Source organism: Nomia melanderi, chromosome 14 (genome assembly GCF_051020985.1).
Source record: "Nomia melanderi isolate GNS246 chromosome 14, iyNomMela1, whole genome shotgun sequence".
NCBI classification, from domain to species: Eukaryota; Metazoa; Arthropoda; class Insecta; order Hymenoptera; family Halictidae; genus Nomia; species Nomia melanderi.
The window spans coordinates 3,198,945-3,226,900 of record NC_135012.1 but is presented as its reverse complement, the minus strand read 5'-3'; the positions used below and the strand labels follow the sequence as shown (position 1 = coordinate 3,226,900).

General features: G+C 43.1%; 1 protein-coding gene and 1 long non-coding RNA gene across 2 annotated transcripts in view; one reads left to right on the top strand and one right to left on the bottom strand.

Moving 5' to 3' along the window:
• LOC143175274 (uncharacterized) overlaps positions 1-27,956 on the top strand; it is a 152,916-nt gene that overhangs the window by 17,713 nt on the left and 107,247 nt on the right. The window lies entirely within an intron of this gene.
• The window catches only part of LOC116427029 (uncharacterized), a 138,860-nt gene that overhangs the window by 16,519 nt on the left and 94,385 nt on the right, over positions 1-27,956 (bottom strand). The window contains exon 2 of the mRNA XM_031976874.2: positions 653-808. Within this exon, the coding sequence (XP_031832734.1) occupies positions 653-797 (145 nt within the window). The 5' untranslated portion in view covers positions 798-808. The remainder of the gene's footprint in view (positions 1-652; positions 809-27,956) is intronic.

Sequence of the window (27,956 nt, the reverse complement as noted above, 5' to 3'; positions counted from 1 at the left end):
CCGAGCAGTTAAATCGACTGTTTGGAATTTCTCTATAGGAGCTCGAAGAAATTCAGAAGTTTAATTAATTTAATTAATTTTCTCAGTTTGCGCATTGCTGCATGAATTTCTTCAATAATTTCTCAGAGAATCGTCTATTATCTTTTTAATCATTGTGAAAGGAAGATATTAGAAATGGGTCGTTTTGACCCACCTGGTAGTCTTAATGTCGATAATTATTCCTTTTTATCTTTGTTACGAAAGAATAAGTGACGCGTGAAACGTATCACTTATTTTCTGTGGCAACGTGTCAATTATTAACCCTTTGCACTCCAAAAGTGACTCTCAGTTATCACTTGATTTGATACAACAAAACTAAGTTGAATATTTACTATTTTAAATTAAACTTTGTATTGCAATGTGAAATATTTAAATAAAATAGCTTTGTCGCTTAACTTATCTGTGAATTATCCTTAAATTAGTTTTAAACAATGTCGTCTTTATCTCATCAATGTTCAAATATTTCTACTGAAAAACTTCCGAGTGCAAAAGGTTAATACGAAGCAAATAGCGTCCCGTCTGAATTGAAAAGGAAGGAATGACGTTGGATATGGAAGGTTCACCAGGAGTTCGACTCGATATTACAAGGGACGTTAACGACACCGATACCCACGGTAGATGTCCTCCTCGTCGCCGGTCACTCCTTTCAGACCGTCCTGCTGCTGTGTGTCCTCCTTCCCGTTCCCGTTTCCGGAGAGTACGTTTCTGCCGCAAGTTTCCGCAGCCAGGAGCAGCCCGACCATCACCCACGTGATCATTCCTTACATCTCTGGAATGACAGAAATGGGGCTGCGTGTTACGTAATTGACCGCTGAATCTCTTCCGCGGTCTCGATGACGATCGACCATCGGTTTAGTCGGCGAGCCGATACGCGCCGAGCGGTTATCGCCATCGGCGCACCGCGGATTTCATGTTCTCACAGACAGAAACTCAAAGAAACCAACAAATTGCACTATTCACTTTTCCGTCAATATTTCTCAAACATCAATCACATTCAAATGAAGTTGAAGCTTAACTACTTGCCTTATAATGACGTGGTGACGATTTTAAACAGAATTTATTAAGTATACATATTACTCGATTCTTTTGAATTTGAATTAAATACTATTCTGTCATTAATTATTATACTTTAGAGTAGACATGAACATGGAATATGTCTAGAATTTTTGTCTTTTCAGTAAATTATTAATGACACAGTAGGTGTATCGATCATAGTTGAGAAATAAATCATAAGACAATCATAGTAGTCGAAAATCAAGCGCCATCGCGCTTTTTTTGACTCAGCTCGGAAACTGAATGAAGATTTTCTATTTTCACATAAACGAATTCGAAATAGTGCGATCGTTCTATTGTTTCATTTCTAATCATGCAATAACAAAAATGGAAATAAGTAATTAAAACGATGAGTAAATAAACTTCATTTGATCGTACGAACCGATAGGCTAACACTTTCGTATAAAGAAATCGGTTAACCCTTTGGACTCGAAAGACTCTCAGTCACCATTTGATTCGATATAACGAAAGTACAAAGTGTTATATATAATATTAAGTTTTCGTATAATGCATCAATATGTGAAATATTTCTATAAAATAGCTGTTTCTTAATTTACCTATGTTTTCTCATTAGTTTGTTTCAAATAATGTCGTCTACGTCTTACTGTAAAGTGTTAAGTATTTCTAGTGAAAAGCTTCCGAGTGCAAAAGGTTAAAGGAACCGATGATCAATGTTGCGAATACACGTTTCAATATCCCATAGAAAATAACCAGAAACTTACAGCGAAAAGGATTCGCCGATTAACTCCTTGCCGTACTCTAACGAGTTTGTTAAAAATTTTGGAAACATAAATATCACGAGTTCGACTCGAGGTGACAAGACGAGTGAGATATCGGTCGCCATAATTATGGGCCGGATTGTGCCTGGTTAAATGATATAGCAAGGGGTTAAGCTAAATCAGGAACAGCCGTTGCTCCCGATTTATTTCATCGCGAGCGATTACTTTTCCGTGGACGATGACGATAGTGAATCACCGGCTAGAATCAGCCTGTCCGGTAATTCTCGGCTCGTCGATTTTCCGGCGGATCGTAATTCGCCGGTATCGTACGGGCCAGCAGCTGAAAAAGTGGACATCGTGCGTCAGAGGATTATCGGTGGCTGGTCCCCGGTAAATTATTCTTATCACTCGCCGGATACATGACTTATCACGGCCTCGATCAGCGCCGGTTTCGATCGCGAGAGCGAAACGTACACGTAGGCACGCGTGTGCGAACGGCAGAAAATAAAAATCGGTACACGACGGCGATCATTTCGAGCAAACAACAGAAAAATGACGGTGTACAGGCAACGGGGATCCACCAAGTTTCGATTCTCCTCGGCTGATCGGATGGGTTTATCGTCTTATGGGAATGAAAATGGCTTACGAGACGGTTTAGCCCCGGACGACGTCTTTCAACGGGGGCGGGAAGCCCCGCGCGCTACAGGAGAATTGAAATCCGGATCAGGAATTACCCGAGGAAGGGTTCGGAAGCTAGTTTAAATCCTCATGGAACACGGGGACCGCAAGGATCGGTCTCTGGTAAGCTATGCTAGAGTCTTGTTAGTTACAGATGTTCAATTCTGCGACGACCCGTCTTGCGGCGGGGACAAGCGTTTCGTAGGGCGCATCGGAGTCGGTTCGAAATAGGGTCACAAATACCTTGGATCGTTAGTGGAACTTGTACCCGCTGTCTACTGCTTTTTCATTGAGAACTCCGTGTCTTGTGCGATTTCGTATTAAGTGCGATGCTTCTGAGCTGGGGTAATTGGAATCTCATTGTTCTCGGGGAACCGACGTTAGGTGCGAGAGTAGCTAACTTCGGTGATCGTTCGATACGGTTTCCATGTTGTTTCGAATAAATTGGGAAAGTGAAATATAAATGTTACTCTCCTATTGTTTCTATAGTGTTACTATAGAATAAATAATGAAAGGGTGGATCTTGAGTAATCGAGAGCTAGGAATAAATATATGTATTTAACCCTTTGCACTCGAGAGGTGACTCTCATTCGCCACTTGATTCGATATAACAAAGTTAAAAGGTCTTATATAGAATATTAAGTTTTGTACCACACATCGGTACGTGAAATACTGAAATATAACAGCTTGATTCCTTAATTTACGTGTGTTTTCTCATTAGTTAAATTCAAAGAATGTCGTCCATATTTCATAGGAAAATTTTGGGTATTTCTACTAAAAAATTTTTCGAGTGCAAAGGGTTAACATTGTAGTATCTAGTATTTTTAGCTTAGATTCAGGTATTTTTAAGAAGAGTGAATGTAAGAGTGAGTGTGAATGAAGGACAGGATTTAGTCACCTCTCGAGTGCAAAGGGTTAATATAATCACCGACACTCTCGTTTCTGGTAGTTGAAATTTAGCCGGCGTTCAACTAGAAAAGTAACATTTAATAAAAGTACCAGTATACATTTCGATTCTCTATATTATTCCTATGAACAGGAGAAATTAGAAATGTTCATGAATTTGGGAAGTTTCAAGAATCGGTACTCTGATTTATCGTTGGTTAGATTTCCCAGTCACCGATCGCGAATCGAACTGAGTAATATCAAGTATTTAGAGAGTGCTGGCAGTAGTAAGGTCTTCAGTTTTCATGAGCATTAAACTTAATGAAACGAGATTTAGATATCGAATCGTCGGATATTCATGAGTACATATTGGACCGGGTCCCAGCGCTATTTGCGCCGGTTCGTCCCCTTTAATGTTCTATCACTGAAGACCCCGGAGGATCAGGCCGCCCACGAAAAAAGAAAATTGGATTCGGGATCCGTGAAAACATAGAAATGTGTCGGAACTCCGAGGCTGAACGGCGAGCGGCGTTTGATAGCTCGATATCAGAATATTGGTTACTCGGCTGGCACACCGAGATACTATCGCATTATAATTCCTCGTTTACCATACAACCGTATCCGCGGAACAATTTCTGCCCCGAGAACGTGTTATCTTCATTATTCCCTCTTCCCGTTGAACCTTTCCGTCCCGCGCCGCCGTTTTCGATCTTCCAGTATGCAAATTCGACCGAGCAACAACGGTAAAAACCGAGAGCATTTCCCGCGAATTTGTTTATTCAACGTCTGAGCGTCGATTTCCGATAGATTCCGAAATTGTACGCCTCATCGCGCCGGAGAAAAAAACGTTAACGCTATCTCGGAGTACGAAGCGCGGCGCAAGAGATTATTCCCCGCGAAGCTGAAAAAAACGAGTATTTCAGCGGCGCGTAGATCGCAGGATGTTGCATAATGCGAATTTTAATATTCATTCCCGGCAAGAGTGCGCAATAAACGGCGTAAACTAATTGCACATTCATGAAGCCCTTTTAACGGAACAAAATCCCGCGAACGATCGGAGTTATACCTTGATTTCCCAGGAATATCCTCCACTAAATATTCACCGTATCAATTACAAACCGCCTACACCCCTCTCGAAAGTCACGCTTCACTAATTCCGCGAAAAATAATTCCCGTCCGACCACGGGCGTCGCGGTGAACGCGGCCGAGCCCGTTCCGATACAAAATTCCCCGAAAAATCCTGTTTCACATCGTTCCGAAAAATACCGCCGTTCAATTCAACCGTCGATAAACCGAAACCAACGGAAACTCCCGCGACGACGGAACCACGTACACACGTAATTTCTCCAGCTTTCATCCCCCCGAAAACTTTCGAGCGAGCCGCGCCGGTGCCGCAGAGAAAATTCCGCCACGGTCAGCCGGCAATCATTAGTTCTCGTTCCCCGTTACTGATTACTGTTCGGATCTCCCTCGTTACCGTTAACGATCGCTTGGCACCGTTCGATCAGAGAGGGGAAAAAAAACGACGGATAGTCTAGCCGGGTTTGACGGGAATTAGATCGGCGAGAGCGGTGCGGCCACGGGCCGAGCAATCGTAGACGAGATTGGCGAATTCGAGCGTGGAACAGAATAATCCTATCGATTAAAACCGTGGCGGGATGTGCCGTTCGCTGGAATCTCGCGGGCCGGACACGGCGCTCCACTTAATCAATGGACACACGGATCGATGAATATATATCGTTACGAGCTGTTGCACATGGCGTCCCTGTACATCTATCCCATCCCCCGGTTTCTCCCTTCGCGGCTCCTCCCGCGTCTCACTCCGTCTCAGCTCCCATCCCGCTGTTCTTTGATACGAGCCGTCCATCAGCGGCTTGATAAGGCTGATCCTTTCAATACACTTCTGTTAACAATTGTCCGCCGCGTAGCCCCACGGAATGGAGTATATATCGGCGACAGCCGCCGCGCCGGCTGGATTATATCGCCCCAGCGAATCGATAGTCCGAGTTTCCAGGTGAATTCGCCGGGCCCGCTGGATCACGGCCGAGGTAACGCGATTATTTCGGCCGTATCCGGCCCAGCTACATGCACGCCAAGAAATTCACGAGCTTTCGAACGGCACCGGCTACGGCCTCCGCAACCCGACGGCCCTTTATCGCCGGCTCGAACACCGGGATAACTTTAATCTCTTTCCGACGAACGGTAATGGCCATTATGGAAGTGTCCCCGTATTTCTTAGCTGCCGGAGTTCGGATGTCGCCCTCGATTTCGGTTATTGATCAGTAACGCTAATGTATCTGCAGAAGGTTGGTAGGATGTTTGTGTTTTCATGATTCTTGCAGATAATCGAGTATAAGGAACTTAACCCTCTATGCTGTGCAAAATTAATAAATATCTACATACGAATACGGATTAACAACGTATTCAATAGTTTCAATAATTCCATCAAATAAATATATTTTGTAACTTTCAATGACGTTAATTACTTTTACTTAATTTTATTCATCACTTTGAGTGCAAAAGGAAATGAATCAACAAGCTGCTAATATACTGATATGTGACTTAAGTTACATGGGCCTACAGAGGGTTAACACGTTGCGTATCGGATAATTTTTAGAAAATTGAATTGTGATGGCAATTTTCACTCAGGTCAACTTATATCACTATACATAGAAAAACTCGGATATATCGTTATGCAATATATTTTAAATAGATAATCGATTTGAATTAAGTTTTATATTTGTTTCTATTGCGTGGTAATTAGCGAAGTTGCATGGCTAAGTGTCTTTATATGAAAACGAGATTTCTCGTTACCAGTACGCAATGTGTTAACTATGATCGGTACAACTGCTTTATCATTGATGATTTATTAGGAAATCATTTTTATTCTCGTTCTACGTCTGCTGCAAAGGTTCACGATTGACGATAGAAAAGTGATATTTAATTTATATCTAGAAAATAGAAATAACATTTAACTTCATCAAATTCAGTTCAAACTATTCGTCAAAATTGTATGTCAAGAAGTTCACCAGTTAGCTTTTGGCGAGTATATTCATCCAAAGTTAACTATTTCAAGAAATATTTATTTTCGAAACAAGCAATTTTATAGATACATATTACTCGAATGTACGCAATGTGTTAACAAGCGAGTTTTTGAATTTGTGTATTGAAATAAAGGGATATTGAGGCGAAGGATACACATTTCGGTTGAATACTGTCGAATTGTCGTTTTTATTAGTACCCATAGGATGCTTGGGATTCTTGATAAATAGAAAGATAAGCGAACGCGTTGGGTAAACAGAAATAACGCGCATTCCCAGCGGAAAGGTTCGAAGCGATTTCAAAGGAAATTAAGATGCCAGTGGAAAAGAGGGCAACCGTTTTGTGCTGCTGCGGTCAAAGTAGACGCGAGCATCGAGGGGTTAACCTGGGAATCCCGGGTCCCCAGGCCTTAGTGCTGGAAATTGAAACTCGGAACGGCGTTCACGCACGAACGGCCGCGGAACGCGTCGATTTTCATCGGTCGGATGCCAGGAGCCAATTAATTGGAAAACCAAACGAACATCGGCAGACGACGACGACGACAACGACGACGACGATGCCGAGGGCGCAGGAGGAGGGCGAGTTTAACTGTGGCCAAAATGAGAGCGAGGCAGGACCAGGATTAATCCCGAACGGTTTAAATCCTGGTCCAACATGTCGTCCACGAGAATCGGTTGCTGGTAAACTGATCCACTCGACCGTTCGACATGTCAATCGATGGATATCCCGCTAGTTCCAAGCCAGCCATGTGGGGATAGTTCTTCGGGCGTAGATCAAGGTTCAATTCTACGGGTCGGTTGACCTATCACTGCCAGACTCGTGTCCCTATCGGCCTGCGGACCGAGCCGGGTAACCTTTCGCAGATAAGGCAACGACCTCGACCGCGAGGTCTCGTCTTTGCGGTCGACTGGATTCGTCGCAGAAACTGGTCCACTAGTTTACGTAGACTTTTAACCAGTTAACTGTGTACGACGAGTATACACGTCAGCGTAAAGCTTGACATGATTACATTAGTTACATTAGATTACATATTACATTACTTCGAAATGTATCACTCTATACAGAATAATTAACAAACAAAATAAGTGTACATATCAGCGTAAAACAGGTAAAAACAAAATTCATCGCAGGAGACTGCCAAATTTCTGAATTCATTTCCAGCGCAAGTGGTGAAGGGACACATGGTCAAGAATAGCTGCATACGTTACAAACCATCGCAAACATCAAGAAACGATATCAAAATATATAAAATTAAAAAAAAAACTTGAATATAAGTTAATATTTTTTTTAAAAAATCAATACAGTTCATAAGCAAAATATGATCGAAGTTTCCGTGGCACGGAACGTGTTAACCAGTTAACTGTGTTTGACGAGTATACACGTCATCGTGAAGCTTAACATGATACTAATTCTTTCAGCGATGAATTCTTTATTTTTTCACATAAACATGTAATTCTTCTTTGTTTCATTTTGATCCTTTATTAACATATACTCTACGTGCATTCGTCCTGCGTTCGACGAGTACACGCTCTATTTTTCGATTTTATTGCGCGCAGAACGAGAAGTTTCTCAAACTAAATTCCACAGTTAACTGGTTAATTTTTGTCTGATTAACACTGAAAATACCGTACAGGTCATAATGACTAACTCCTGATGTCCTTTTATTAAAAAGACAATCTACTCGTTGTATTATTATTAAAAAGATAATAGATGTTTCTGTGAGGAGTTATTAAAGAAATTGATTTAGCAATACACAAGATGAATTGTAAATCAATTGAAGTCTTAATAGGTGTCTTCGACTTTCTATAGAGTAGTTTCGAAACATCGATTTGATTACTCGGTAGTTTCAGTGTTAATGTCTGTTCGATCGAATGTAGTTCGCAGTGTTATTAGCTTCTTTTTGTTAAATGGATGTTGTAGAATCACTGAATTTATAAATTGAGTTACATAGAGTTTTCGGTAGATTGGATGTCCTTCGTCAGACATACTGAAACATTGACTATTTAGGAGTTCGCTGCGTCGGAACAACGTAAATGCAGCAAAACTTTACGTACAGTACATCTCGATTTTTCATTGTATGTCCTCCAGCGACGAGAACATATTAGCGAAACGTCTTTGTAATATGAAAGCTTGATTCACTAAGTTCTTTATCCCCGGCTTTGTGGAAGCATCGCCAGAGATTTGATCGTGCTTGTCTCCTTTGCCTGAAGGTACAGGATGCCACGAAGCATTATTTTCAACTAAATAGATCCTCCCCTCATCTTTGATAAAAACAGATACGTGAACAAAGGGTATCGTTAATATCCATCAGACGAATACAACAGGCATTCTTGAACATACAAATTACGCAGCTGACAGTAGCCCAAATAAGATCAAACTATTCGATAAAGTATTCATTCGCGGATCCTCCCGCAATGATGCAATCAAACGCAATCGAGAACTCGATCAAGCTCGTCAAAGTGAAAGTCAACGTTCCACGCGAAGAAAGGCCGGGCTAGGTCCGGCGATAAAACCCGAACAGCTTGTAGAAGTAGATCGTTCCTATTTTATGGTGGGCTAGATTAGGAGAAGTTTAATAGTTTACCGTTGACCCGGCCGGTGACAGAAATAACGGGGCGAAGTCCTTTGGAATCCCCGAAGATTCAGTTCCTGCGCATCCACCAAGTTCCACGGAGTTTCTTTTGGCACCGCGGAATATTGTTTTGCGCGAGTTTCGGACAGTTTTGGGGGCCCCATTGTTCACCATCGCAAATTTGTCTTCTTTCCGGCGAAGGCGAGGGACGGTTTCCTCTCTCGTAACTCTCCGGCGTACAAATTAATTTTTATTCTTCAGTTCCAGTTAGCTTCCCTTTATTCTCCGGCTTTATTCCGTTATCCAATGTTCTTACCATTGTTAACACTCGCGTATTGTATGCAAAAGTAGCGGAATAATTCACCTTCAAGTAATAACAACTACAAAAGTCTCGCGACGTCTAAGAAAATCCGGTGGACCGCGATCGCAATTTTCGCTACTTTCATCGACAAGTTCGCCAATTCGCTACCAACGAGGAACGTACCAGCCAATATTCAACGCTCATTCGTCCAATGACACAACGTGAAACACGAAATACCGTGCACCGTTCGGGTAGTAACGAGGCGAAGGAAACTTTCAGAACAATCTAATATATTTCCCCTGTAATCGAGCAACGCGCGAACTTCCAGAAACGATTTCACGAACAAGCAATTATCGAGACCCGTCTACTTAGAATTCCATTCCTGCTTCTCGTTCCGGCGTCCGGGCGTTCGCCGGTTTTCATTCCGTAATTAGAGGAAAGTCCCGGGTGTCGGGGCCAGGCGAGAGAATTGGGTAACAATCGCGCGATTTTTCGAGGGGGAACGTTCGGCGGCCGCCTCCACCCGTCGCGCGAAAGCATAATGAAAGTTAATTTCTCGCAATCAATAGTGATTACACCGCGCCGCCCCGCCGATCTCCAGTTTTCATCCGTTGTAACGGGAGACGTTCTTTGTTCTTGTCCTCGCGTCGACCACTCTCTCCCTCCATCTCTCTTTCTCCCTCTCCTTCCCTCCACTGTTCGCGTCCCGGAGGATTAAAGAGGTCTTTTTACCTTTTCCCGGGGCCAAGGAATTAGGTTGCTCTTTCCGCTCGCGTGGAAACGGTTCGGGGTTAGTAGACTCGGTCGAACGGCCGCGTTCCCGTGACTCCCGCAAGCAAACACTCTGCCCCGCCGTTTATTACTACCCCTACTCCGCCGGCGAAGGTCATCGATCAAACCCCAATTTATAGGCTGTCGGTGGTGTCACGGATTGAAATTCGACTGGGACCGGGCAATCGATTTCCAACGGGCGTCCCGCGGAATTCTCGACCCCTGAAATTTCTATCGTCCGAAGGGGGTTGGAAGGCGAATATCGAAACGTCTGTCGCAATTAAAGCACGTTTCCGCCGGTGTTGATTGCGGGCTGAATCTCGTTCCCGTTCCCCGCGAACAATGGCCGACTTTTTAATCGTCCTTAATATCGATTCTACGGCCGACTCGAATGCGCCGGTTAATTGTCCCCGGCTGTGATCTATTCTTCCGGTATCGATTCCAACGTTTCCCCAGCGGACGACGCCGGTTCACGGCCAGACCGTTCCGTCGTCCCCGTGTTTCATTCGATTCAATTTTTCACTTTAATTTCCGTTTTGTTCGTGTTCTCAGTGGACAAAGTCAATGTATGATCAGACAGGTGAATTCGTGCCTCGCTGGCTCTTGGTTTCAATGAAATTGTTTTGTACTGAATCGTTGAATTGATCGAATGAATGTTCTTTCGCTGGTTAACGAGTATACTTGTCACGACACGAAACCTTGAGGTTCCTTTACGGCGAGTATATGCGTCGAGAATAGGTAACTGGATCGAGAAGCGAATAGTCGACGGTGAAGCGGGAATATTTGTTGTTTCTAGTTGAACAGATGTTACAAGCTATTGGAATTCAGCAGAGGATCTCCGTTGTAAGTGACATTTAGTACGGATAACGGTCTCCTCGAAAATCTTATAGCAAACATCCTGAAGGAAAGCGTGTACTGTTATTCCTCAGAACGACCGATTGAAAACGGGTTATCGTTGAATCAATAGACGAGCCGGTAATTGAAATTCAATGCACATAAACGCGGACGATCGTCGATCAGGCCACCCCCACGGTATTACCTTCGTTCTCCGATAGATAAATTCGATCTACGGTCAGACGTGGTTTCACCGGTGGTGAACCCCTCCCGCCCCGCCGCTTTTATTACACATAACCGTGCACAGTCGCGGTTTATTTCGAGAAACAGCTTTCGCCCCACACCACGGTCCCCCGCGTCTTCGATTTTCCGTTGCCCGGCGCAAAAGCTCGTCGGACCGGAAATAAAAATATCTGATAACTTATGGTAACGACAATCCACGCCGGAAAACGAAAATAAAAGCCAGTCGGGTCTATTGTTTTATTGTTACCGTTTTGATTCAGTGACACGGACCGACCTCGACTATATCGACGCAGAACCACTGAATCACGCTCCCGTGGCTCGAAACGCGAAGATCAAAGTTCACCGGATCGATCGAATGTTCGCCAATGGTGGCTCGTGCGAGATCAACAGTTTGAAATTTAGTGTTAACCCTTTACGGACGAATGTCCACATTTCGAGATGAAACGATGTTTCGAGGACTAAGTCGCCGACGAATGATTTAATTACTCGAACAGCGAGAGATCAGCAGGTGGTTTTCTTTCTTTCTATTAATTAAGCAATTGATATATAATTTAGCTTCATATGTTGAAGATTTTGTATGCTTCGAAAAATCATCGTCCTCTAAATCCTCTCTAATCAACGAAAATTAACTCAATAATCCACACAGAAACTCCCGTAACCCTAAATCAATCGGCACGTCAATCGAACCGTCAGATTACACGCTTCCCTCATTACTTTAGATCAGCGCGTAGTTTCTGTTTTCCATTATTTAAGCGATTGGTACATAATTTAGCTTCTGCTGAAAGTTTTCCATATTTCAAAGAATCTTCGCGAAGGGTTAATAAGTCAGACACAAGAGAATTCCAGCGGAAATTCAAGAGAACGAAACGAAAGAATCCATTATTCACATTCCTCGAATTCAATCAGGAAGCTTCATCCCGAATCAAATTTCGCAAGCACTCGTCTCCAATAACAACGGAATCACTCTAAAGGTCCCAAACAAAAGAGATCCACTTCACACATTAATCAGAATATAGACCGCTTCTTATAACACTACTTATCATATCACAACCACAACTAGTATTAGAATTAATCATCAACCATAATATCATACATCTCACAATTACTTCCAAGTAACTTAACTTGTGGAAAGACGTGCCACGAACGTCGAGATGCTTCTGTTACAGGAACGTCAGCGACATGTTGTACACGTCGACAGGCAATTGTCACAGAAATGTCAATTTTCCAAATTGATTTGAAAAATATCATAATATGCAAGGTTATTACTAAACAAATTTAGTATTTATACATGTGTAATTTCATCACCAGTTGATGCGTTTTTACATTCTCTTCTGGAACACGTCGAACTCCGTGTGACGCCTCGCAGCGAGTTACAGTTGACTTTTCTGGCAACCGTGAATTTCTTTACACCGCAAGTGATTAACCCCTTTACCTATAATAACGAGTTAGACTCGTGGTGAACATTTTCAACACGATTCAATAAATATATGTATTACTCAGTTCATTCGAAATCAAAGTGAATATCATTCGTCTGTAATCAACTATTATAGTTAAAATGAAATATAGGCATAATATATGCTTAGAACTTTTCTCTTTTTCCAATAAATTATTGCTGACGAAATAGCCATATCGATCAGAGCTGAGAAATATATCATAGGCCAAAGGGTTAAACGAATACTGAAGTCATCGATGACTTCAGTCAACAAACATGGAACAATCTCGTAATCACCAAAACTCCCTTATCTCAAATCATTCTCGCATGCAATATTCAGCGACTTCTTACGAGACCATCTCATACCTACCTCACGGAAAACCCCGTAAAAAAGTAGTGCGCGATGAAAGAAAAAATTGATATTTCCCGGCAGGTCGCAGGTGCTGGTCCCGCAGAGCCGGCGGAAGAGGTGGCGCGCGTGAACTCGGGCGCAGATTCGCGCTGAATGCTTCATTGCTTCCCAATGGCCGCGTAACTCAATTTCGAAATGCTTCGGCCGGTTTGTTCGCCGCCTTTTTGCGCCGCACGCGCCGCGGAACCGTTCCGTTTGCCCGGTTGAGCGTTATTTTTATACTATGTGGGGCCAGCGGCAGCGGTCGGCTCTGCCGCGCGCCGGCGATGGTGGCTTTTAAATCGAGCCAGCGGAATTTCGTTATTAAACCGTTACCGACGCGTTTCCCTGCTGTTCCGGCCGAATATTTCCGCCCCCGGGGGAGAATTTACACCGTTCGCGTGTCCCGCGCGATATTTACGGCGGACAGCGCGCTGCGCCGCGCGAACCTTGCCGTCTTGCTTTTCAATTTCATCGCGATCCTCGCGACGGACCGGCTAACCCGCGCCGTTCATTCCGCTCCGGGATTTATCGCCGGCTTCGGCGAGATTAGACACGGCTTCCGCTTCCATTCGCGTTATTATCCCGTTAAGCCTCGACGCGAAGCTGGTTTTATTTGTAGTTCGATCCTTTATGGATTGTTCATTGGTAGAATAGATCTGGCTTTCTTGTTCCTGCGTTCTTTATTGTCTTCTGTTTTTGGTAGGTCCTATTAGGGTATTGTATGAAATGAAGCTGGAACTATCCTTAGGTTAGCATTGTAATTACTGATGTCATTATTGTCTACAAACTCTTTCGAACTTGAACTGCTTTACACAATGCTGGACTATTCAAATATTCACTATTATCGGTTGTTAGGTAATGTGCTAGGTACACGATCAGCTTAGTGTTACAATTATAGTTTGTATATCTGAGAGAATGAAGCACTGGAAGGTTTACACTAGAAATATTCAGTATTTTTCAGTGCAATATAGACAAAATTCTTTGGAACGATCTGAGAGAACATTCATAAATTAATAATCCAAGCTATTTCCATATTCCAGGTTCGATGAATTATACAAAACATCACATATAAGATTGAATAACTTTGTATCGAATCAAGTAACTGAGGGTCACCTCTCAGCCGTAAAAGGTCAACGGTAATCCAGAAGTTACCTCCCTACTCGATTGTTCCCATTTCTATAGTTATTTATCAAAAATTTCACCAGAAAATGAGCCTTTCAAACTTTCCAACCAAAGAATCAAAACTCGTCAACCGTTTTCCCGTCTCATCTCAAGGGCTCGTTGATTTTATTTGCCTTGGCAGCCTCACGGCGAGACACAACGGATGTTCAACGCAGAACGATTAAGAGCCTGAAACGGTATCTGTCCGCGCCCGTAAACCCCGACTTCTCCCTTCTTCATTACGCGGCCCCGTAAACACCAGATTTTGGGAACTCCAAACACAGTTCCAGCAATAGGATTGCCAGGCTGCTTTGCCGCCGAAATTAAGGGCGCGCGAGATTAATCCCGACATTGCGACGCTCACGGGCGCCGCACGCCCCGCCGAGATCCCGGAAATTGTCCGAAGAATTCGCCGGCGAATGGATCCGTCGCGTCGGTGTTTCCGGTCGTTGGCTGTCCACCCCGGATACGGGCCGCTCCGCCGGAGAATTGGGTTAAAACCGATTCCGCGAACTTTCACGCAACCCGGCCGGAAACTTCGCCGGAAGTTCCACGGGAACGTTTTCCGAAAATTTTAACGCGACTCGATATTTCAGCTATTCGGCCGAGCCTTAATTGAATCTGGATAATTAGAAACTGATACGGAGAGTATCGAGCGTTCCGTCGTTTTCGGAAATACTCCTTTCAATTCTGTAATTGTTGGTGAAATTGTTTATTGATACCTCGTGAGAAAGATCGTTTAAGAATTGGCTATTCGTAGATCACCGTTTAGTTTTTGTAAATTTTTTTGTGCATCGATCGTTTTTGTCAAAGTACTACGTGGTATTCACTTGAAGATAATCTATACAATATTGTTTAATCTATGAAAATTTACTTCGATAAATTATTCAAACCTAGAGTATGATTTTTCTCGTCAAATCACGTTGATTTGCAGTTTTATATATTTATATGGAATTATATACAATTTGTATTAATAACTTTATTGTTAGATGCTCTATAATTGCATAGTATTATATATTATTATATCACATTTTTATATTATCTTGTAAAAAGTCGATATAAACGTGTCTTCAATTTTAGCCGGTCAGATCGGGCAAATATCACACTGCGTTGTTCGGGTTTAAATGATTCTTGTCGGCGAACCGTTCGCCCGGATAATTATTGTTCGCGGCGAATTATCTAGGCTGTTTAATAGAATAACTCTTCCGTGTTTGTTCTAATGGCTCACCAACATCGACTCGCATAATTCGACACCGTTTCTATGAATAATTTACCCGCAGTAGTCCGTTCCAGCAGCTGATCTCTGTTTATTTCGATAATTCGTCGACGTTCGTTCGAATGATTTGTTCCGCGAGAATTCAGTGACTCTTCGCGATCGAATCAGATTTATAACGACAACGGTCAGATCGCGTTTAGAAATATCCTCTTCATTTTTAGGGGATCTCTGAATCACGGTTCACTCTGTGCGCAGAATTTCTCGCGGCGTCGACACTATTGTTCATTAAAGCACCGCCGTAATGGACGAACCCCTTTAAACAAGCGAAATTCGCCGGATCGACGGAAGAATTTTCCGTTTTCTGCCGCGAATAAATCCATCGTTATCTTAACGACATCGGGCCACGATCTGAACGTCTCGTCGTCGCCGCGAATTCAACCAGCCGACCGATCGGCGGACTTTTAATGGATTTCGGTTAAAACGCCGTCACCACGGAGGCCGTGCCTTCGGGAAATAATTATTGGCGAGGATTAGAATGAACCGTGCGTCGACCGGGTCGATTAATTGGTCGAATTGTCGGTCGATAAAGGAATTAAAAGAATTCCGCCCCCGCTGTCCCGCCTTTTAATCACGGCGCGAGGACGAATATGAAATTTCGATGCTGTCGACGTCAACCGGGGAAATCCCGGAATTTTCGTCGAACGGAAACGTCGGACGACGTGCTCTATAGGTTTCAATGTAACGAATCGACGCGTCGAAGATCAATTCACCGTATTCGACGTCCTCTTTGGGAAAAATCGAGCCGACGACTTCTTCTCGATTTGAAAAATAGGATTCAAGGAACGCCGGCGTCGTTGATCGATCTGGCCGTTGGTCGTTCACCGTTATTTATTCCGTTCAGACGTACATTCCGCGTTTCAATCGGCAACGCTTTTCATACTTTATCTCCCCGAAATATGCTTTGAAATTTACAGTTCAGATAGTATTGAAGTCGTTGCCGCATTGTCGAGGAAAGAGATGATGTTACTTTATTGGACACCGAGCTCGAGAGTTGGCGAGTGGCTACTGACCTACGCGGCAGACGGAACAAGTCGGTGGTTTACGATACGTCAATCGACGATATTGACGACCGCTTCGCTGGAGATAGCGCCTCGTAGGCGTAAAAGTTGCGAGACGTGTCGCGGAGGAGCATCTGGGAGCCCAAACAATAAACCGTTCCACGGAATACCGAGAACTTCGGAGCTGGACGGCAGATAATCACCAGAAAGTATTTAATTGAAACGAAATCGTAATGCGATAGTCGTGTAACGAAGCTTACTTCGTTAGCGACACGCCGGGACGTGTTCTTCCGCTTTAATCTCAAAGGAACTTCTATCCTAATTAACGCGGCTGCAACTTGTTGTTCCGCGTCGCGCGAACTTCTAGATTAAAACCATCATCACTCGTGTATCCCTTATGAGACACTAAGTGTGATAAACACTGGCAAATTCAAGGTAACCGGAGAATTTCAATATCAGCCTGGCGTTCCGCCCGCGTTCCGTGTTCATCTTCCCGCGCTTCGAATAGTTGAAGATCGTTCGAATGAGCTGCGAAGCGAATTATTTACGAACGAAGTTCCCGAGCGCGAAGTAAGTACTCGCGCGAAACTGGCGTTAACGAACACTCCATTTCAGTTGATCTTCTTTATTAACGTATTTCGGTCATGCGTCTTCGGGGCTCGGATCGTTTAAGGGTCTTCAAAATAGAGTTTCCGGTGAACGCCGCGGGAAGAGGGTACTTGAACGGAATCTCAATAAGAAAAGGTATTGAAGTAATCTCGATAATGAATCTCCTTCGGTGTATTTTCTTTTCGAACATCCTTTGGCTTACGAACTTTCGCCGTTTCACGGTGTTCTATAAGTAGAGTAAATTCTTTTGTAAAACAGACCACGAATATTACGAGTTTGTCGTATACGTTCGTTTCATTGTGAATATTCTCTTGGTTTCGCTCCAAGATCTTTCAAACGAGATACGACAGATCGAAAGAAGAAGAGCGATTTAACAAAATTTCAACAAGAAAACTCGTAAAATTAACTTCATCGAAGAATCTTCCTTCGTCGACAATTTCCCTCGGCATCTTCCAGCTATCGATCTCCGAAATTCCGCCCATTTAAAGGTCCTCCAAGTGGAATAAACCACGGAAACCCCGACGTGGCGTCGATTAACCCTTCGGGCACGAATTACCCGGCGAAATTTCTCTGTCGACTCGTAATCGGTAGACACAGTCGACCCCTTATCGCCGCGCATAACCAGCTTTTCATTACTTCCCGGGACTTTATGCTCCTACCACGCGCGTGCGCCATTTCAAGTCATGCGGTCAAGATTTTTAGGTGGATTCAATCAAAATCAGTATCACTCGGTGCATGGAAACAAGAAACTACTTTTACAACAATATTTTAATAACACTTCAAGCTTTGGAATGAAATATTGTGTTACTCGAGGAGCAAGAAAAATTAGTTCTTAACCCTTTGGCTACGGAGAATGTTGCGTCAACAAGTATTTCTAAGAAACTATTGAAACCATGAAAACATTGACTTGAACTGGATTAAATCTATCTAAGACAACCACGTTTATATAATATACGACGAACGGAAGATGTAATTGTCGAATTAGAATTCAAATGAATTTGGAACTAGAAACCAAATTTCCTTTAAGCGCCAACAATAGTCAAAGGGTTAAATTAAATGAACACTTTACTAATGAGAATTTGCACCATTTCCATTTATATATTTCAACAAGTATATAAATATATAATAAATTGAACGATCAATTTACGATCGATAAGAAATCCCGAATTTCACACGAAAACCCAAAGCAAATAGAAAACATTGAGACGCCAAGCCGCAAACAGAGGCAAATCCTAAATATTCAAGACGTCCGTTTACCCAGGGTCTAGTGAAATCCGGCAGGACACTCGGGGCTGCTCGGTAATTTCGCGAGTACCCTTTTTTCCCCATCTTTTCCTTTTTCTTCGTCCCGTTCCACGGTCGAAATGGAAAGTTCTGCAAGATACTCGCTCCCCGGTTCCACGTCCGCGCCGGTAAAAAGTGAAAAGGCGGACGGGAAAAAAGGGCTCGGCGTCCCACCCGCTCGCCGCGGCGCGCGGAGGAGGAGGAGAGAGAGAGATAAGCTTTCAAGTTTTTTATCCGGCTACTTTTTTACCGCCACCCCCCGGATAGGCTCGTTTGTGCCATTCACCGCGTGCGGCAGGAGTTCATTTTTTCTCGGCGATGAGCCGAGATGATACGCCCGGAGATCTATTTTTCCGACGACGAAACGCGCAACGGGCACTAACGGGTGTCCTTTGATCGACCGTAGTGTCAAAGGGAAATTTCATTCGGTGAAACGCGTGTCCGCTGGATGCCGAGATTGAACCGGACGATTTTTGGCCGGTGTTTTTTTTATTTTTCCCTGATTCTCTTTTTTATATAAAAGTGCACCGTTGTGTCACGTTGGAAAACATTTGCTGCGTCTCGGTTAGCTTGTTTTTCATCGTCGCATGTTATTTAATTTGCAGAATATCGTGGACACCGTGCACCGACGAAACGTTACGTTGGATTCAATGATTTCTACGTGAAAAATATTCCCCGGCGATATACCGAATCTTTATTCACCGTTTCGTAAGTTCAAATATTATGGGCAGACGACACGCTAGCTTTCTTCCATTGTTTCGTTCGCAGCAACGTGTTTTCGTATTTACTTTCATCGAATGCGACGATCCACAGCGAGATTCGCCGAATCAAATTCCTTAATCTGATTTACGAGTAATGTATCAATGGGACGAATATTATAGGACACCCCGAGTAACACGGAATATTCAACATCCGGCACGACCAGCCGGGGTCCACGCGCAGAAATAATCCGGGGTATCTCGTTCCCGAGATAATCGACTAGGGAAGTTTCGGCGCGCGGGCATTCGCGATCGCAAAAAGTAAAAATTGCACGCCACCGGCGCGCACAACGGGCGATTCTTATTCGAGGCACGCGCACCCGGGAGCAAATGTTCTATTAATATTCGACTATCTCGGAAAACGAAAGGTTTACGCGGAAACGGGGACAAAATAATGTTTCTCTCCTTCTTTTTCTCCCGTGTTGCGCGTCGGTGTTCTTTCTTTTTCTTTCTTTTTCTCTCTTTTTATCTAAATTCGCCGCGTGTATTTTCGGTTGGCACCGGGAACGTACGCGGAGATAGAAACACGGAAAGTATTATGTCATTATAACGAATGGCGGGTTACGAGCGACGGAAACGCCCGGAATTACTCGGCTGGCTTTCGGTTTATTTTTCAATAGAGAGTGATCTATCCGGGGCTGAATTATTCAGTGTAGTACACGCGGTAAATCACGCGTGCCCGTCAGATTCTCCGGGCGGGACTATCGTATTATTATAACTAGACTGCGGATGTTTATGCAAATCCCGATTTCCATATGGTAATTCGCGGGAAACGGGTCAAGAATGAGAGGAAAAAGGCGAAACATCGCGGCGCGCGGCCCGATTTTATTGCATTCCCGTTATTTACATACATTATATATGCATGAAAACCACGATCCAATTATAACGTATGGCGAACAACGGCGACTCGCGTTTCTTCGACGTTTTTCCCTTTCTTTTTGTTGTTCTCGTTCGCGGTAAGTAGGCTTAACTCGGATTCATTGGTCGCGCATGAAATTTATGGAAGCGGAAATTAAATGGATTACTCTCGATTCGTTTGTCAACGGTCCCGTTTGACGGGAGAACGGAGATCTCCAAAGGATTTTATTAAACCGACGGTTTTGTGTTATTCAGTTCTCGGTTGCATCTGTTGCAAATGCAAATGCACGGGATGCGCGTATGCTAAGCAAGTCGGTGAGCAGTTTCTATTACGATTTCGAGTTGAAAGCGGAATGGTGGAAGAGTTCGTTGGATTAAGAATCCCATTGGTTGGTGTTATTTTTATGTTTGTCGTTTGATCCGTTTAGACGGTTCGATTAGAATTATCGCAGTTTAAGAGGAACGCTGTAAAATTCAGCTTGTGTGAAATTGAGAACTTTAGCGAGGCTCTTAATATAGGAGATAACTTTCCGCAGAATTTGTGCCCTCCAGAATTAATCCATAAAAATGAGTAATATGACGAAAACAGAGAACTGCACCTTGGCGCTTACTCAATTTTCCCGGGGCTAGTGGTCGCTTCTATAGCCCCTAAATCATCTAAACATTTCGTAATATCGCGCAATGGTTGTAATAAAACGAAATAATAAACACCGTCCGGGGCTAAATTGGATCTTCATGTAAATGCAAATACCCCGGAACCCTCTATCCGTCAACTGAAACTCATACTTTCCGTCGAACGTGTTATTTAAACACAAATAAAACGCACTGCATATTGAATAATCCCATCTGCATTCGCATTTCTCTTGCGCGTTCAATTATATACACAAACAAGAATTCCAAGGGCGAATCGTTACGTAAAACTTCGTTTCCCAAATAAATCAACAAGAGCGGATCGATCAATTCCTCAAAAATCCACCGCAAATTCAAGTATAAAATCAAACAAAAATAAACTCAACAAATTCCCCTTTGGGTCTTTAACCGAACAACAACAAGCAATTTTCAAACAAACAAAAATCCGCACTACTAGTACACAACTCACCGTTCCACTCTATATACGCGTGCATCGCCCGGATGCATTTACGCTCACCAGGAACGCATAAAAATCCGCAGTGCATTGCCTCGAACATCTCGCAGGAATTCGAGAGTTGGCGCGGAAACACTTTATTTTTCCAGCGTGCCGGTTTTATTTTTCGATCGTTGGATCACCCTAGTTTCGGAGTCAACTTATTCATGGTGGGCGAGTCGATAGGTTTCCGGGCATCCGCGTTTTCGTGTCTAAAGCCAAATCCACAGACAGACGAGGTCCTTGCGTCTGTCAGAAGAAGTGGAATAAAAGAATTTTGTTCTTCTATTCTCTGAACTTGGATAAATCCGTTGACCTAAGATTTCTTTTACAACTATACTCTAAAACCAGCTTGTCATTAACACTATATTTACAATGAAAAAATTCGACCCTTGTCATATGTCTACGTTTACTCTAAAGGTTAACGATTGACCCTAGTACAGTGTTACTATAGTATAAATAATGAAAGGGTGGATTTTGAGTAATCGAGAGCTAGGAATAAATATATGTATTTAATAAAATAAAGCTAAAACTATGGTGAAAATATAAAATATGGAAACTCGACCGTTTTACAGCCTGTCACACTCACACTCACTCTTGCATTCACTCTTCTTAAAAACATCTTAACCTACGCCAAGAATTCTAGATACTACAATATTAACCCTTTGCACTGGAAAAATTTTTTAGTAGAAATATTCAAAATTTTCCTATGAAATGTGGACGACATTCTTTGAATTTAACTAACGAGAAAACACACGTAAATTAAGGAACCAAGCTGTTATATTTCAGTATTTCACGTACCGATGCGTTGTACAAAACTTAATATTCTACATAAGACCTTTTAACTTTGTTATATCGAATCAAGTGGTGAACGAGAGTCATCTCTCGAGTGCAAAGGGTTAATATAATCATCGACACTCCTGTTTCTAGTAGCTGAAATTTAGCCAGCGTTCAATGTGTTAAGACAGTGGGACAGCGAGTGTTCTGAGGGCCATACAAGAAAAAGGGACTCATGGAGATGCGTAAGCAAGGATGATGAGTGTTTGGTGGTGGGAGTAGGGTGTATTTGAGAATTTGTTGGAAGTGTGAGTAAGAAGAATGCTTATGGGGGAGAGAATGATTAAGTGCGGATGGCGAATTTTGGAGAGAGTTGCGTTGACCCGAGAAGAGAAAAGACCTGTACACTGCGAGCTATATCGTTTCTATTTATTTGTAGTTTATTCGATTATCTATTCCTAAGTCTTTTTTTTAAATAACATTAGACAAGTAACATTTAATTCAAATTCAAGAAAAGTAAATAACATTCAGATTTCCAAGTTGAATTTGAAATTCTCATCGCGAGTGTGACACGATGTTTAAGGCAAGGGGTAAAAGGGCGCGTGGTTATGGAATTCAAGCAGATATAACAGTCCCGTACGTGGTGTCGTAAATACGATCGCCCATCCCTTAGATTTTTCCGTCCTTTTTTATCTATAGACACGTAATGGCCTCGTAAATAAGGGACGGACGCACGCGGAATTCATGCAGTCGCCGGAAATGAGCGGGGCTTTTTCATCGGCGCCGTATTTCCTCGGATATAGCGGGTATCTCCTTCGGATACCGGTGTACTGTCTTCGTAATCCGTTTACGCTTATCGCGCAACGGCAATTTCTGTTCCGACCGTTTTCCCCGATGACGATAAAAGGATATTACCCCGGCCCGACGGCCGGCCGTTGTAATTTCTCGGAAATTCGTTACATCGTTCTCGGGGGAATTAGAATCATTATCGTTATTATTACACGAAAATGCGGCTGAAATTGGGGATAAGGTGGATGTTATTAAGGGAAAGTGTCCGGATTTATGCCGGTAAGTTGCAACCGGTAAAGGCAGGAATTTAAATGCCGGAGAAACTTTCGCGACGTGAGCTCTGGTCAATTAACAGAGCATAGGATCTTTATCAAATGTTGTTCGTTTCTTAAACTTTAAAATGCTGAGTGATGTCCTATTAGGAGCCCAGAAAGTATTTTTCCTTAATAATTTCGTAAGTAATTTTTTGTAATTTCTCATATTTTATGTATCTTCTTCTTTTTCATCGTCAAGTATTGTGAATGATTTGTCTATTCTAAAAACACCCTTATTTTGTTTTTAGTTATAAACATACTGTGGTCTCCTAGAGAACCCCACTCAGCATTTTCAAGGTTAAATGTTCCTTTGTACGTTTCGTGTTATAATTCTATCCATTATATAATATATCTTCTATATTTACATATATCTTTTAATCCTTCGCACGCCGTTGTCGCTGCGACAACATTGTAAAATAAGTTTGTAACTCTGTTTTTAATAAAACTTTGAAACATGTACGCGTTTTTTAATGGTAAAGTATCTTCAATCTCCCACAGAGGAGCTCTCGTAGTATTGTAAATATTCCTAGAGTAGCTGGCAGTTCACAGTCCAAAGGGTTAATAATTCCGATCGTTATAATTCTCCTAGAACATGGATACAATTCGAATAAACAATTACAAAACTGATATTTCTCAATACAGAAACACACGCGAGATTGTTGCTCGCATAGAAGTCAACACGGACCGCAAGCCAACAAAATATTTCTGCGAAACAATGATCTCACCGTCGCGCGTTCCGCGGAATTTAATATTTATGGCCGGTTTCAGCCGCTAGAAAAAAGAAGCTGACAATTAGGAAAGTAACCCGCGAATTCATAAAAGCGTTGATTACACCGTCGTCCAAAAGACGCGTTTGCGGGGCGAAATATTACCCGGGGAAACGCAAATGGCCGAGAAAGGCATCTCTCCCGGTTTTTTCCCCGGTCGCGCGTAGGTCGCGTTTTATACGGGCGCTCAAAAGTTTCGGTCCGCGCAGAATTTTCCTCATTCACCGCGCCCAAAGAGAGCTGGAAAAAAATTACGTATCGAATTATTCCAGCACCGTCCGTGTTTCCGCTTTTTCACCCGCGCGCCGCGTACATAGAGCGCTCGCCGACAGGCGCGTTTTAACAAGCTCACGGCGAATTCCGAATAAAAAGCTTCAATAACCATCCAACAGAAAATTCATCGCTCAAAAGAAATATTATCAACGAGCATTACCTTATTCCACTCATTTGCAAGTATAACGTCCCGACCGAAAAACTCTCCCGTAAAATTACAATTCAATCGCGTTCGCAAGCACGATCGCGACGTCCCAAACAATTCCGAACAAACTTTCCCCCGCGATTCGTTCCACTGAGCATCCCATCGGCCGACCTCTTCGCCTGAGCCACCCGGTACAGATTGAACCGCGAGGAAACTGGAACTCGCTCGGACATTACAGGAAGAAAACGCGGCGCTTCGACCTCGATGTTTCGCGGTTCGTCGCTTTAATCCCTCGGAAAAGGGATGTGAACTTAATGAACTTTCTCCCGGAAATGACGGAATTACACCGTTCGGCCGCAATTCGCCCTTGGACGCCCATCGAAAATTAATTCGTACCGATCGCGTACGGACGCACGCCGAATTCGCCGCGTGTAGCCGTCGAAACTTCGAAAACAATGCTTCCCGGTCGAATCGCGGGCATCAGGCGAGTAATTGACGTGTGCCGGCGCCAATTCACCGGTTAATCCTTCGATGTGAATAAACGGGCCCCCGGTAAATGGATTTTCTCCTCTTCTTTTTGCCCGACTTTCTCTTCCTGCCCGTGTTCCCCACTGCCCGGGTTTTTTCTCATTTAGGTTTTTTATGTTGTTCTTGTAGCGGGTATCGGTCGAGTATCGTTCGCGATAAAAATTCATCGCCGCGGGAACGCTCCGCGCCGCGGCCGGGTCGTTGTTGCTTAATTGAAACGCATTAGCCGCACGAGCGCAACTTCTCTTTTTACGGCTGCCACCTCCCGGCCGAGCCGCCCACTGTAAACTTTAATTCAACGCTCTGTCGTTTCTACACGCGTTTTTTTTCACCACGGCTCTTCAGCTCCTGGCCGTACGTGCGCACGCATAAATTTCCCCCGTTCCAGGTTTTACGACTTACCGGCGCGCGCGTTACCCGGGGAAAAAGGCTGCGTCGGCGGGACGATGATGGATTAGGTCGACGGTCCCGTCTCGTATAAATAGTCGCAGATCCCGCTTTTCATTCATTCCGATCCCCCGTTTTTTTTCCTCCTGGACCACGTGCTCTCGAGTTTCGCGTTAAATTGCCTCGGCCTTAATTAATGGATCGAGTCTCCGGTTTCGATCGGGACTCGCGTCGCGTCTTCCTTTCAACGCGGGACGGACGACCGTTTTGAATAGTTATGACGTTTGCGTCGCGCGGCGCTTCTGGGAGGTTTGTGTTTGCGTCTCGCGCGTTCTGCTAACCCTCTATGGGTTGAAGCTTTGTTCGTGGCTGTGCAAAGATGTGTGCAGTGTGAAAGTATCAAATATCGACGTGACCGTACGAATTAACCCCTTGTTGTACTATTTACTTTCGCCATTAAGCTCATGTACCATTTTACTATCGACAATTCGGAAGAAATGCAACAAAATTGTCCATTCTACTTCAACTGGAAATTTTATTTGAAGATAATACAATGATAATAGCAAAATAGTTGTTTGCTTTGATCCGTGGGTAATGAATAACATCGATTGTTGTTAAATTAGTCTAGAAATCTTCGTCAGGAGTCTCACCTGTCATTGTACGGCAAGGGGTTAACAATGTATTCAATAGTTTTAGCGATTGCATTATAATGTACCTTGTAATTTTTAAATTATATTAACGTTTTAATGACTGAGCGTATAAAACTTCAAGTTAATCAATTCATTTTATTCGCCACTTTGTTAAGTACAATGAACTAAATCAAGATTCCATTTGGTATTTGACTTCAAATTCAGTTACAGATAGTGAACTGGAGATACTATAATGAATAAATTAGTAAACGAGTAATAAATATCGACATAACCATACACATTAACAATGTATTCAATAGTTTTAGCGATTGCGTTATAATGTACCTTGTAATTTTGAAATTATATTAACGTTTCGTGACTGAGCGTATAAAATTTCGAGTTAATCAATTCATTTTATTTGCCACTTTGTTACGTACAATAAAATAAATCAAGATTCTAATATATTGGTATTTGACTTAAAATTCAGTTACAGATGGCGAACTGGAGATACTATAATGAATAAATTAGTAAACGAGAAGATATATTATACGGTTGTAACTATAAATTCTAAGGGTAAAACGATCTACGATCATTTCTCGTGTCCATTGTTCCCTAATTTTTCCTTAATTCGCTAGAATTAGTAGAGCGACGGTTAAAGAGTCTCTCATGTTATCTTGCTCCAGATTCCTGCGTTGCGTTCGCGCTTTGCGAAGTGATCCGCGGGCTCCATGTTATCCGATTTTCGAATTTAATCAGGTGCGCCGCTGATCCGTGTCTGTTGCTACCGGTTCTATTAATGGTATCGATGCCAGCGATCTGATCCACTTGACTTTTGGATGTATGATTCCGATAGTCTATCCCGGCGGAACACCTGTACAATAATCTGGATTATACGTTTGGGTTGCGCCGCTGTTCGCGTGGTGATTATAGGATCGTCGTCTAAACAACGGGCCGCCAGATCGGTATCTGATTTGTATTATACTATAACACATCGGGAACATAGTTCAGACTAATTAAATATTCCAGTAACGAACAATAGACCGATCAACGATACTAACCATTGTTCATGATTAGAATAGACTCTCCAAGATGCTCAATCAAACACGTTTTCCATCGCCGAATATCAAGAACTATTTTCACTCTGTTAAACTGAACGATCGCAAACACGGAAAGATATAAATCAAACACTTTCCTACACGGTGAATCATAAATCCTCGTACGTGAATCGCTTTAAGCCCTTCGTTCGGCTCCCCGTGCCGACGGGGACGCTGAATTTGTCAAAATATCCCCCCTCTTTTTTCATCTCTTTTCATTAATTCCGCTGCTACCCGACAAAACGACGATAGAGTGAAAGTGAGGGCCGGAATCTACCCCGCGGAACGTGTCTCATAAGTTATGCAACGGCCAGCTCGCCGAGAACGAAATGATTAACAACCGGGTACGACTCGCGCGGGTCTGCGACCCGTCCGCCATATTTTACTCGGCGTCCTCCATTTGCCGACGCTTTCACTCCCGACCAGCCATATAGAGGCCGTAACGGTAGACACCGTAAATTCGGGGGGTCGGTCGGCCGGTCAGCGCCGTAAATCGCGGCCGAGCTCACTTTTTCCGTAGGCTGCGCGTGATCGGGCCCCGTGATCCGCGCGCGCTATAAATATTTTCAATTCGTACAGCCGCGACACTTTTAATATTAATAACCCCGCCGAGGTTTCGGCCGCCGGCCAAAATCGCGTGTTTTACGCTGGCCGCGACAAGCTACGTTTTGGCAATCGGCTCGTTCATTAGAGCGATTCCCGGCGAGACGACACGATCTCGTTTAGATTACCCGACTTCTATGTTTTTGATTGGTTTTATCGGTACGCTGAATCTTGCAGCTGTATCGCACCTTGTCCTGTGATTTATTTCTTAACAGTGCCACGTGTACCACATGTGGTACACGTTAATTTTTGTAACAAAGTATTTTTAAGGGACGTATGGTCAAGAATAGCTGTATACGTTACAAAGCATCGGAAACATCAAAAAACGATATCAAAATATATAAAATTTTAAAAAAACTTGAATATAATTTAATATTTTATTTAAAAAATTAATACAGTTCATAAGGAAAATATGACCGAAATTTACGTGGCATTCAACGTGTTAACTAGTTAATTATTCTTCAGATATATATTTATTTTCAGAAATATATTTATTTTCGGTGTCAGTGATATTTACGGTTCCTTTAAAAAAAGTGGGTCACTTCTTCCCAGGTTACTCCGCGTGGCATATATTGATATTGGTACGGGAATCCCCGATGCAGCGTGCGGGGTAGCAGTGT